At 49.9% G+C, this 12,147-nt stretch overlaps 1 protein-coding gene across 1 annotated transcript; it reads right to left on the bottom strand.

Moving 5' to 3' along the window:
• Positions 1 to 107: 107 nt before the first annotated feature.
• On the bottom strand, positions 108 to 4,535 carry LOC136660668 (uncharacterized). The gene is made up of 2 exons (XM_066637975.1): positions 4,245 to 4,535; positions 108 to 2,095 (listed from the first exon to the last, which is right to left on the bottom strand). The coding sequence occupies exons 1-2, from the start codon at positions 4,533 to 4,535 to the stop codon at positions 629 to 631; spliced, it is 1,758 nt and encodes a 585-aa protein (XP_066494072.1). The 3' UTR covers positions 108 to 628.
• Positions 4,536 to 12,147: the final 7,612 nt, after the last annotated feature.

The following is a 12,147-nucleotide window of genomic DNA, read 5'->3' as shown; positions in this document are numbered from 1 at the left end:
TTAGTGTACGTGTGACAAACTATCCAGAAATAGCTCAAAGAAAGCAGGGGCAAAGCCAACCCTAAAATAAGCATCCTTTGACAACTGCAAATAAATCTTATGCATGGATTTATTTTTCTTGCATGAAACCAGGCCAAGGCTAAAGAAAAGGCATTAAGAAACCAAGTACAGTCAAGCACATCAACTACCTTCATAATCAAGATCCTCTTTCACCTTAGACATGTTTCAGGTTCTGTGGCATAACTGAGACATACAAAAGAATATCTGCCTCTTGCCTGCCACCCCTTGCCTGCCTGATGCTCTTTCTTGCTGTATCAGGCATTCCAGACTGTGGATAATCTTTGCATAGAAACAAGACAGGTGCAGAAGAGACTGTGGGAAGTTGCATAGATGGGTGGGAGGGCAGAAGCAGAAAAGCGTAACTGCACCCCAATCAATCCCGTGTGCCTCTTCCTCTTTCTTCCAACCACTGAGGTTTGTGGGTGCAAGGGATAGCTGAAAAGGGAAGTAGAAATTGGGTACAGCTGCTTGGCACTTGCCTCCTCCAGCTCTGTTTTCTCAAGAAAACCCCTTGGTTTTTGGAGGCAGAAGGTTCTCTTGACCTTGCTCTTTGGCTTAGAATGTGGATCTACTGATCTTTGCTTATGACGACGTAACCTTCGGTGTCGGCGTCGTTCATTTTTACAATGCAAGTGTCGAAGCTTGCATCTTCACCTGTGAAAGAAGAGTGGAGAGGACATTTTTCCGGGTTTCCCCTGTGCTGATTCTCTGCCAGAGGGCCACCGCCACACTTAACACCAGGGGGGATGACAAGGCTTGAACCGGATGGCCTGCTGATGTCCCTAAAGCCCTCGCTGGTTCTGTGTGCATCTGGAATGCCTGTTAAAAGTTGGGCCTGATCTGAGTGCACAGAGGGATACTTATACCTAGTGGTGTTACAGAACTGGCTGGATGAGTAGAGGTCAACGTTTAAGCTCCCTTTAGATGGACCAGGTGGATCTGTTAGTTCCATCCTAGAGTGACTGAATTCCTGGATGTCAATTCTGCTCCTGTTCAACTCTGGTTGGGCTGTTTCCTCTACGGGATAAATGAGTCCTTCCATGCTGTCTTCCATGATCTTTAGCTTAGCAGATGTGGAGGATAAATCCCGGGTTTCTTCCTCCCTAGATATGTGACATGCCGAGATTATTTTATTACTATGTTGTATGGCATTCCCTTTCAGTTCTTTGGGCTTGTCTGTCGAATCTGACTCATGAACGCTCAGGCACTTCATAGCATCTCTGATTTTTAGTTCAATCGCCTCTTGGGAAGATCCCTGGCTTCTGCAGCCATAACAGACTCCGCTTTCCAAAGTCACATCATTCAGTATCGCTAAGGCTTGCGGGCCACTCGCATCCGGAGATGGAACGGTTGGTGGCCGTTTCCCATCTGCTGATGCACCCAGCATGGTGCTGATCAACCCTGTGGCCTGAGTTTTCATCTCTTTTGGAGAGAGATTAGCAAGGTGGAGAGGCTTCTGCCCAATGACAATGTCACTGTATTTCATCAAGAAATCCTCACTGTCTGTGCTTTTGACACAGGAGTTTTCGGAGGCACTTCCGTGGCTTTGGTTTGTGTTTGGTTCACTACTGAATTCTGGATCAAGGGGCTGAGACTCATCTGTAGTGAATTTGAGACCACCATTTGCAGCATCATCAAAGGCCAACCTGACTTCCGCCGGAGTTGCCTGCTGAGGACTGCAACATCCTTGAGTCTTGCTCGTACTTCCGGTCATCCCATATTCCTGTCTCTGGGAAAGCTGATGCTTTTGAACCAGAGCACCTTCAGGAGGCCAATGTTTCTGGGCTCTCTTCTGGAGGATATCCCCCAAATCACTGTCTCTGGCATCCTTGGCCATTTCAAAGATGTCTTCGCACTCAATCCTTGCAAGGAACAGGTCAAATGCAGCCTGTTCCGCTTCTGACTCACTTAGCTTCCTGACCAGTGAGAATTCTGTGGCTGTTGTGGCAATGTAACCAATTTCCTCCAGCAGCCTTTCCACGATGCCATCTGGGAGAACAGACCGTACATAATAGACAAAGTTTCCTGTAAAAGTCTGGGAAATAGGGGAGAGGGGAAGAGGGTATTAGGCACCAGAAACATGGCAAAAACCTTAGCACTGTGGACTAAGTCCAGGTAGCCCCCCCCCCCATAAGTTGTCAGTGGGCCGAGTCATTTGTACCATGAGAAGGTCCAAAGTTCAATTCTTGGATCTCTAAAGGAGATTGAAAGCTGAGGGCCCAATGCTACCCAATCCAGCACCGGTGCAACTGCAATGCAACTTCCTGGACTGCCCTCCCCCACCCAAAAACACTCCCTCCTGACCTCTGTTCTGCCCTCCCACCACCCTCTCCCACCCTCTGTGCTGGCCTGCCTGGGCTGGCGCAAACTTACACCCTGCGAGGCTGGATGTGGCCTCTGGGAGCCGGCCCATGTCCTTATGCCAGCCCAGCCTGCTATAGAGGTGGTGCAAGTGTGCTCTGCAACATGTTTGTGATACTCCTAGGTCAGCGAAGAGGGCCTGTGCTGGCACAACAAGTGCTGTAGATTGCACTCTAAATGACTTATACTACAACACTGAATGGATAAGCCCCCCCAGCAACATTACTCAATGGATCAAGGACCTTTTCACCTTAAGAACATTTGAACAGATCGTACTTAGAGAACAACTATGTATACCTACATTTTGAGAAGCCTTTATTGCAGCCCAATCCTATGTGTGCTTCTCAGAAGCAAGGTACCACTGAATTCAATGGAACTTTACTTTCAGGTAAGTGAGTAAAGGATCGTAGCCTTAGAGATTCACGTATAGGTTACTTATTAATATTCTTTGTAATTTTTATCCATTTCATTTATTTTCAATTAATTTTATGTTCTATATACTTATTCATTAATAAGGGAGAAGGAAAAAAATTCATGTGCCTTGGGAAACACAACTTCTCAGGAGAATAAATTGCTTTGAACCTAATGGGACTTCCTTTTGGATAACTCTGCAAGCCCCTTAAAACCCACTGCAATTATCTCCCTTAGAATATGCATGAACTTCCAGATCCCCATTTGAGAGCCAGAATGGATGACCAAGTCTGAAACTCCGTTTGGTTAAGAAGCATACTGGGTGACTGTGATCCAGCTGCTATTTCTAAACCTAGCATACTTCACAGGGTTGGAGCAAGGATAAAAAAAAAGACAGGGAGCATTTACAGTATCCTGGGAGAAAATGCAGGGTTTAAATGTAAAAAAAATCTTGGGGTGGGTGGGTGGAAATGAAAGGGAACCCCCGCCCACACAAGTTGCCATGTGGACGACACCCATGTCTAAACTGTTAAGCTTCTACCTGAGCAAGAATATGATGGAACAAGGAACTGCATGAAGTAAGAGGCAGCAATCCTGGGTCGTTCAGGACCTTTCGAGGGGGGAGGGATGATGATGTCCTCCTACCTGCTTACCTTCAGTGACCATCTCTTTCCTTCAGGAGAAGATAAAGAGGTTCACACAGAGTAGCTCCAGGAACTCAAATGCCTTGCTGAGTCACAGAGGCCAAAGCTCAACCAGGAGCCCAGGTCTAACTGCCTGGAAGCAGTAGCTCCAGAGGACAGCATTGGAATGGGAGCCCAGGTCAACCCCACAGGTAGATCTGGGCTCCAAGTCTGGGTGGGAGCCCTGGTCTACAAGCCCAGCAGACCTCAGCCATGGAGGCCAAAGTTCAACCGAGAGCCCAGGTCTACCTTCCTGGAAGAAGCAGCTCCATCAGAATGGGAGCTCAGGTTCACCCCACAGCAGGTAGATCTGGGCTCCGTCCAGATGGGAGCCCTCCTCTATCCACCCAGCAAACCTTGGCCATGGAAGCCACAGGTTCAGCTGGGAGCCCAAGTCTACCTGCCTGTTTGACCTGGGCTCTGGAGTTAAGGTGGTGCTCACGTATTCTCCCCCCAACACAAACCCTGGCCCTGGGTCCCAGGTGACTCACGGGAGGAAGAGGAGCAGGAAGGAGGGGGGAGGAAGAAGTGTGAAGCTGCCCCCCTCCTGCCTGGATCCACCCCTGGGTCCCAGGCGACCCGGGGGAGGAAGGGGGTGTGTGTGAAGCTGCCCTCCTCCTGCCTGGATCCACCCCGGGTCCCAGGGGAGGGGGTGTGAAGCTGCCCTCCTGCTGCCCGCTCCTCCTGGATCCACTGCTGGGTCGCAGGCGACCCGGGGGGGGGCCCGACCTTGAGCGCGCGGATCTCGCTCCTCCAGGGGCAGGCGAAGAGGTTCACGCAGAGCAGCTCCAGGAAGCCGAAGGCGCGGGCCAGCCCGGCGAAGAGGGCGCCGCCCGGCCGCTCGCCCCGCGCCCCGGCGCTGGCCTCGGCGATGCCGCGCACGTCCCAGCGGCCCGGGCCGCCCTCCCCGGCGCGGGCGCGGCTCTTGAGCGCGGGGTCCTGGCAGGGGCCGCAGCCGCCCTGCGCCCAGCGCGCGCGGTAGAACTCCGGGTAGCCCGGCAGCGCGCGCCGCCGCCCCATCGCCCCGGCGCCCAGCGGCGGCAGGGAGAGGCCCGCCCGGAGCCGCGGCTCTCATTGGCCGCCGCGCTCTGCTTCCCCTCCCGGGCCAGCACAGGAAGCGCCGGGCCCGCGTGCTCCGCTCCGCTCCGCTGGCTGGGCTGCCTGGTGGCAAGGCGTTCCACTGGCGAATGGCACGGGAAGAGCTCCGCTGCAGCGCCCAAAGCCCACCCAGCCCCGCTTCCTGCAGCTCCCACCAGGTGGCGAGGAGTTCCACAGGCTAATGGAATAGGAACGTAGGAAAAGCATTTGCAAGGGAGCAGATGCATCGGGGCACTTGGTGGGCCACCGTGAGATACAGGAAGCTGGACTAGATGGGCCTATGGCCTGATCCAGAGGGGCTGTTCTTATGTTCTTAACTACAATTCCCAGAATGCCTTGCAGGTCTCTTGTTATCTGGTGTGCTCCCTGGGGCATTTGGTGGGCCGCTGTGAGATATAGGAAGCTGGACTAGATGGGCCTATGGCCTGATCCAGAGGGGCTGTTCTTATGTTCTTAACTACAATTCCCAGAATGCCTTGCAGGTCTCTTGTTATCTGGTGTGCTCCCTGGGGCATTTGGTGGGCCGCTGTGAGATACAGGAAGCTGGACTAGATGGGCCTATGGCCTGATCCAGAGGGGCTGTTCTTATGTTCTTAACTACAATTCCCAGAATGCCTTGCAGGTCTCTTGTTATCTGGTGTGCTCCCTGGGGCATTTGGTGGGCCACTGTGAGATACAGGAAGCTGGACTAGATGGGCCTATGGCCTGATCCAGAGGGGCTGTTCTTATGTTCTTAACTACAATTCCCAGAATGCCTTGCAGGTCTCTTGTTATCTGGTGTGCTCCCTGGGGCATTTGGTGGGCCACTGTGAGATACAGGAAGCTGGACTAGATGGGCCTATGGCCTGATCCAGAGGGGCTGTTCTTATGTTCTTAACTACAATTCCCAGAATGCCTTGCAGGTCTCTTGTTATCTGGTGTGCTCCCTGGGGCATTTGGTGGGCCGCTGTGAGATATAGGAAGCTGGACTAGATGGGCCTATGGCCTGATCCAGAGGGGCTGTTCTTATGTTCTTAACTACAATTCCCAGAATGCCTTGCAGGTCTCTTGTTATCTGGTGTGCTCCCTGGGGCATTTGGTGGGCCACTGTGAGATACAGGAAGCTGGACTAGATGGGCCTATGGCCTGATCCAGAGGGGCTGTTCTTATGTTCTTAACTACAATTCCCAGAATGCCTTGCAGGTCTCTTGTTATCTGGTGTGCTCCCTGGGGCATTTGGTGGGCCACTGTGAAATACAGGAAGCTGGACTAGATGGGCCTATGGCCTGATCCAGAGGGGCTGTTCTTAACTACAATTCCCAGAATGCCTTGCAGGTCTCTTGTTATCTGGTGTGCTCCCTGGGGCATTTGGTGGGCCACTGTGAGATACAGGAAGCTGGACTAGATGGGCCTATGGCCTGATCCAGCGGGGCTGTTCTTATGTTCTTAACTACAATTCCCAGGAAGCCTTGCAGGTCTCTTGTTATCTGGTGTGCTCCCTGGGGCATTTGGTGGGCCGCTGTGAGATACAGGAAGCTGGACTAGATGGGCCTATGGCTTGATCCAGCGAGGCTGTTCTTGTGTTCTTAGAAGCTCTCAAGCACAAAGTCCATCCAGTCCAGCTTCCTGCATCTCACAGTGACCCACCAGGTGGTAAGGAGTTCCACAGACGAATAGCATTGGAACATAGGAAGAGCTCCGCAAGATCAAGCCCAAAGCCCACCCTGTCCAGCTTCCTGCACCTCACACCAAGTAGCAAGGGGTTCCACAAACTAATAGCATAGGAACATAGGAAGAGCTCCCCTGGATCAATCCCAAAGCCCATCTAGTCCAACTTCCTGCATCTCACATCAGCCCACCAGATGCCTCCAGGACCACACAAGACCACAAGAGACCTGCACCCTGGTGCCCTCCCTTGCATCAGAGACAGCCCAGTTCTAAAATCAGGAGGTTGCGCATACGCATGGTGGCTTGCAACTGGTGATGAACTTTTCCTCCAGAAAATCTGTCCAGTTCCCTTTGAAAGGCCTCTCTAGGCCATCACCGCATCCTGCGGCAAGGAGTTCCACAGATTAATTACACACAGGGTAAAGAAATGTTTTCTTTGTCTGTTCTAACTCTCCCAACACTCAATTTGAGTGGATATTCCCTGGTTCTGGTGTTGTGTGAAAGGGAAAAGGGTATCTCTCTATCCATCCCCTGCAAAACTGGTATATAGATAGTTATGGCATTTATTGATTTATCTTACTATGTAAACTTGCCCTCACCCCACCCCAAAACGCCCCATTTCAGAGTCTAGGGCATCTAGGCCAAAAACCATCACCACATCCTGTGGCAAGGAGTTCCACAGACCAACCACACGCTGGGTAAAGAAATGTTTTCTTTTGTCTTCCTACCTCTCCCAACACTCAATTTTAGTGGATGTCCCCTTGTTCTGGTGTTGTGTGAGAGCGAAAACAGTGTCTCTTTCCACTCTATCCATCCCCTGCATAATTGTGCATGTCTTAGGGCACAATCCTAAGCAACTTTCCAGCACGGGCATAGCTGTGCCAAGGGTCATGTGCTGCATCCTGCAGTTGGGGGGCAGTCATGGAGGCCTTCTCGAGGCTCAGGCAATGTTTGTTCCCTTATCTCAGAGCTGCATTGCCCTTACCTCAGTGCTGGAAAGCTGGTTAGGACTGTGCCCTTAATCATGTCCCCAAGGTTTGGGGAAGGGGAGAAGGCGTTACCCAGCTGTTCCTGGAGAGAGCAGGGGCTGAAGCTGGGTTTCCCTGTGGGCAAACTAGCTGATCTGCCTGCTGCTCTCCTCCTCTGCTGAAGTCATGCAAGAGAAAATGTAGAAAGCTGCTGCGTTCTGCAGGCTCAGACTAGTGGTTCCAGACAGGCAAGCAGATCTGCAGTGATCAGCAGCAACTCTCCAGGGTTCAGCATGCAAGAGGGGTGAAACTTGCGACCTCCTGTTGCTCTTCGCCTCTCTCCCTGACAAGCTCCCTTCTGCTGAGTCAGGGCACTGGCTCAGCTAGGAGAGTGTTGTCTTCTACACCAGTGGTCTTCAACCTTTTTCATGTCATGACCCCAATAGATAGCTAGATTTATCTAATCTACTGGGGGACCTCTGGGAACTACTGGGGGAGACTGGGGACCCACCACCCATCTCACCCCCCCCCTCCAGGGACCTGATCCACCCTCCCATGCCATTTCTTCCACTTCTTGTGGCTTCACAACAACCCTATAAGGTAGCAGTCTGGGCAGGGCTGGCCTTAGGAGCTGCAGGGCAAGATAGCAAGAGGTGCAGGATTATATCAAGAAGTCAGTTTTGATAAAGCAGTACCACTAATTGAACTGGATCCAAGCCCTCTCTGGCACAGACTTCGTAAGGTTGCCACAACCCCCCAAATAAGGCTTCTATACGCTGGTCTATACTGGCTGGCAGCAGCAGCACTCTCAGGTTTTAGCCTTTCCCAGCTCTACCTGGAGCCTTTCCCAGCTCTACCTGGAGTTACCAGGGAGTGAAATGATACTTCATGCGTGCAAGGAACATGTTGCGACACTGGGCCATGCACACCACCCCGTGCCAGACTTCTGAAGAGTGTGCTTTACAGTCTCATTTGAAGGCTCCCATCCGCACCACTGAGAAAATGTTGACAGAAATGTATGGTGTAGATCAGGGTGTCAAATACAAGGCCATTGGCCAAATATAGCCCCGGAAGCAATTTAACTGGCCTCTGTTATAATTGGACTCTCCCAGCATGATAATTGGGCACTCTCAAATCTTAGAATTATGAACTAAATTTACACATTTTCTCTTCTTTCATTAGCAGCTAATGAGTTTCTACGTATATGAAAACAAAGCAGCTACCACGTTTTCCAGACTCACAAAGAGAGTCTGGTCCAACAAGAAGCTGACAGAACATACCAAGATCCAGGTCTACAGAGCTTGCGTCCTGAGTACACTTCTGTACTGCAGCGGGTCATGGACTCTCCGCTCACAACAGGAGAGGAAACTGAACGCTTTCCACATGCGCTGCCTCCGGCGCATTCTCGGCATCATCTGGCAGGACAAAGTTCCTAACAACACAGTCCTGGAATGTGCTGGAATCCCTAGCATGTATGCACTGCTGAAACAGAGACGCCTGCGTTGGCTCGGTCATGTTGTGAGAATGGATGATGGCCGGATCCCAAAGGATCTCCTCTATGGAGAACTCGTGCAAGGAAAGCGCCCTACAGGTAGACCACAGCTGCGATACAAGGACATCTGCAAGAGGGATCTGAAGGCCTTAGGGATGGACTTCAACAAGTGGGAAACCCTGGCCTCTGAGCGGTCCACTTGGAGGCAGGCTGTGCAGCATGGCCTTTCCCAGTTTGAAGAGACACTTGGCCAGCAGTCTGAGGCAAAGAGGCAAAGAAGGAAGGCCCACAGCCAGGGAGACAGACCAGGGACAGACTGCACTTGCTCCCAGTGTGGAAGGGATTGTCACTCCCAAATTGGCCTTTTCAGCCACACTAGATGCTGTGCCAGAACCACCTTTCAGAGCGCGATACCATAGTCTTTCGAGACTGAAGGTTGCCAATACTGATACAATACTGATACTACTGGCCATCATCTTCTTAATGATGTCACTTCTGGCCCTCAGCAGGCACCATGAATGCTAACTTCAGCCCTCTGTATGGAATAAGTTTGACACCCCTGGTGTAGGGTATCCTGGACTCAATATTTAATTGCAAAAAATAAGGATCAGGAAGATCAGGCTCCGAACTACCAGGAATCCCTGCAATTCACCTTGGAAGCCTGAAGGATCAGGCCCTTATTTACTGAGCAGCTGAAGAATGGAATTGAATGAAGCAGCTAAACAAATAAATTCTTATATCTGAAAGTCTTTTTAAAGAATAAAAACAAATGCTATATTTCTTAGAGAGGTGTTACTTTTTCCATGTTTTTTTGCTTCAGTCACATAAACAATATATGATTGATACTGAAATGGGCTGAAAAAGAAGGAAGTGTGGAGGAGAGGAGTGGTGGACTAGAGCGTCTCTGACATCCTAGGGGCAGGAGGTCTGGTCTAGAGGGTAGAGCCTCCATTTGCCTGAAGATTAACATCCACAAGGTCGCCAGTTCGAGGCCACCGGCACCATGCGACCTTGAAGCAGCTGGCAAGCTGCAGCTGAGCTGTTCCATCTGCTTGGAGGATGGAGGCCAGAATGTGAAACCAGATCGGAGTGTAACATCTTGAATGTGGTGGTTCTTGAAAGAGAGAACCTTCTTTCAATTTGTAAAAATCCCTGCGTGGATTTAATAAGCCTGCCTGTGTAAACCGCCTTGAATAAAGTCTTGAATAAAGACCAAGAAAGGCGGTATATAAATACTGTATATTATTATTATTATTATTATCCTAGCTCTCCACTTGACGGCACGTGGCTGGTGTACTGATGCCCAACTGAACCATGGGCTTGCATTGCACAAAGGCCCACATGGCTGCTATCTTTGCCTCCATTTCATAATTTCAAGTACAGACTGATTCTCTTCTTCTTTCCTTTTGTTTCTTAAGGTAGAAGTACTTCACGATTCTTCCTTCCCTTTCTTGTTGTGTCACCAGTGAGGGTGACAACAGTGCAACAGCAGATACGAGTTGTACATGTTGCAAGAGCCTTCTGGGGTTTCACTAGTGAACTGTTATGAAATGTATGGTTTAGGCTTGCCTCCTCCCTTTCAGATGCTTGCATCAGTTTCATGCAAGCAGTGACTCAACTGGTCAAAGGTGCCACATCAGACACGATAACCCTGTTTGCAATCCTGGCCAAGTAACCAAACCAGGTTGACTAAGCTCTTAGCATCAGCACAAGGGACCACTGAGTTGCTGGCATCGGAGAGTCATCAGGTAGGCTGAATCCCCCAACCTGGGGTTTCTGTGGCTGTGTTTGGTGATGTTGCAAGACTGTGACTGCTTGAAAAAAAATGGGGAAAAAGAAATCTGGTACTTGGGTGGAGCCATGTGGTCAGTGGGTGGAGCCCAGCAGTGGCCCCAAATGGTCTGAAAGTAACCTTTGCTGCTTATCAGAAAAACACAAAAAGTTGAAGAAAGGGGGTGATTTGGGGCACACTGTTGCATCTGGCATTCTGAGGTAGCCTACTTCTAAAACCAGGATGTTGCACACACCCATTATAGCCTATTACCTGTGCTGGACTTTTCATCCAGAAATCTGTCCAAGCCCCATTTCAAGGCATCTGGACCAAGTGCCATCACTACTTTCTGTGTTCATTGATGCCACCGCTTCTAGTAGCCATTCACACATTTACATAAGCATCCTTACGGGCTGTTTTGCCAGGCAGTAGTGGAGCAGCAGCAGCAGCAACAGCAATTGGCCCTCACTGCCTTAGAGGCTGGTCAGGCACAGATGCTGGTATGGTCTCCTAGTATGTGCTCATTCAGCTGCTTGGATTCGCTGCATCAGTGAGGAAGCAGATGGGTTTCTCAACTGGCATGTGTAAATGAAAAAGGCTCTCCTTATGAGCCGTCTAAGGGCATCTCGTAATTTGGATGTGGCTTTTAGCAATGAACTGTTATTTACTATAATCATGGTTTCCCTTCAGGAATAATTACCGCATCCTTTTGAGAAGAACAGGGCTTTTTCCAGTCCGGGCCTTTTCCAGTTGCATCTGGTGACTCATCTATGCAAACTCCCAAGGCTGTTTGGGGGGGGGGGGGAGAACCACTTCAAAGGGTGACAGTGGGCAAGAGCCACAGTTGTTTCTCAGATGGACACAAGTGGAAGAGATAGAGGTGCTCACAACAACATAAGAAGGTGCCTTCATAATAGGAGATCCTGATTTGTGGTTGCCAGGTTGTCTGAAATCTGATGTACAAATTCATTTGTTCACATTTTAAATGGCAGGTTAAATTTTTAGAATTAAAATTTAACTTAATTTAAATTAAAGGCCACCCAGTGTGCTTTATAGTACAGCGGGCTACTTTGGAACTCAAGTTTCCCACATCTAATCCTCAGTCCCCTGAATCAGACTCTCTTTACTAAGAAGAGAGAAATGACCATTTTTAGTTGCAGTAAAAGCGATGCCTCAAATGAAGAACTCAATGTTGAGGGTGAGTCATAATGGTCTCCTGGATTTTGGTAAGCCATAATGGTAAGGGATAACACCATAACGGTAAGGGATACAGAAAAACAGCAGATGGTGATAGAAAGAGAAAGTCTCCAAGTTTTGTATGCCTGCACACTGAGGAACTGGTGCATACTTGGCTGGTAAAAGGAGTTCCAATTAATCAGGATGGTGTCAACCATAGAGAGCATTAACTATGTTACCCTATACCTTTCCATTATGATGTAGTGGTACACTAAAAACCTGGACAGCATTATGACTCACTATATAATGGTGAATGACAGCAATTTTCAACCAGTGTGCCTTCAGCACATTGGTGTGCAGCAAAAGGTCCACAGGTGTGCCACGGGAACACAGCAGTTGAAAATCTCTGAAAAACTCTTCCGGGTTCTCTGGTTCTGTTTTTAGAGTAACTGTCTGTAGTAATGAATTGTCTGTCCCTCT

The sequence above is a fragment of the Tiliqua scincoides genome, chromosome 9 (assembly GCF_035046505.1).
Source record: "Tiliqua scincoides isolate rTilSci1 chromosome 9, rTilSci1.hap2, whole genome shotgun sequence".
Taxonomy (NCBI): Eukaryota; Metazoa; Chordata; class Lepidosauria; order Squamata; family Scincidae; genus Tiliqua; species Tiliqua scincoides.
Note: the sequence above shows the minus strand (reverse complement) of the source record. Positions and strands in the feature narration are given on the sequence as shown.

What these genes read in the sequence shown, in the direction of transcription:
- LOC136660668 (XM_066637975.1), bottom strand. Translation starts at nt 4,535, where the DNA reads ATGGGGCGGCGGCGCGCGCTGCCGGGCTACCCGGAGTTCTACCGCGCG. An exon ending in GCGAGATCCGCGCGCTCAAG is followed by an intron (nt 2,096 to 4,244) that starts GTCGGGCCCCCC and finishes CCTATTTCCCAG; the next exon opens with ACTTTTACAGGAAACTTTGT.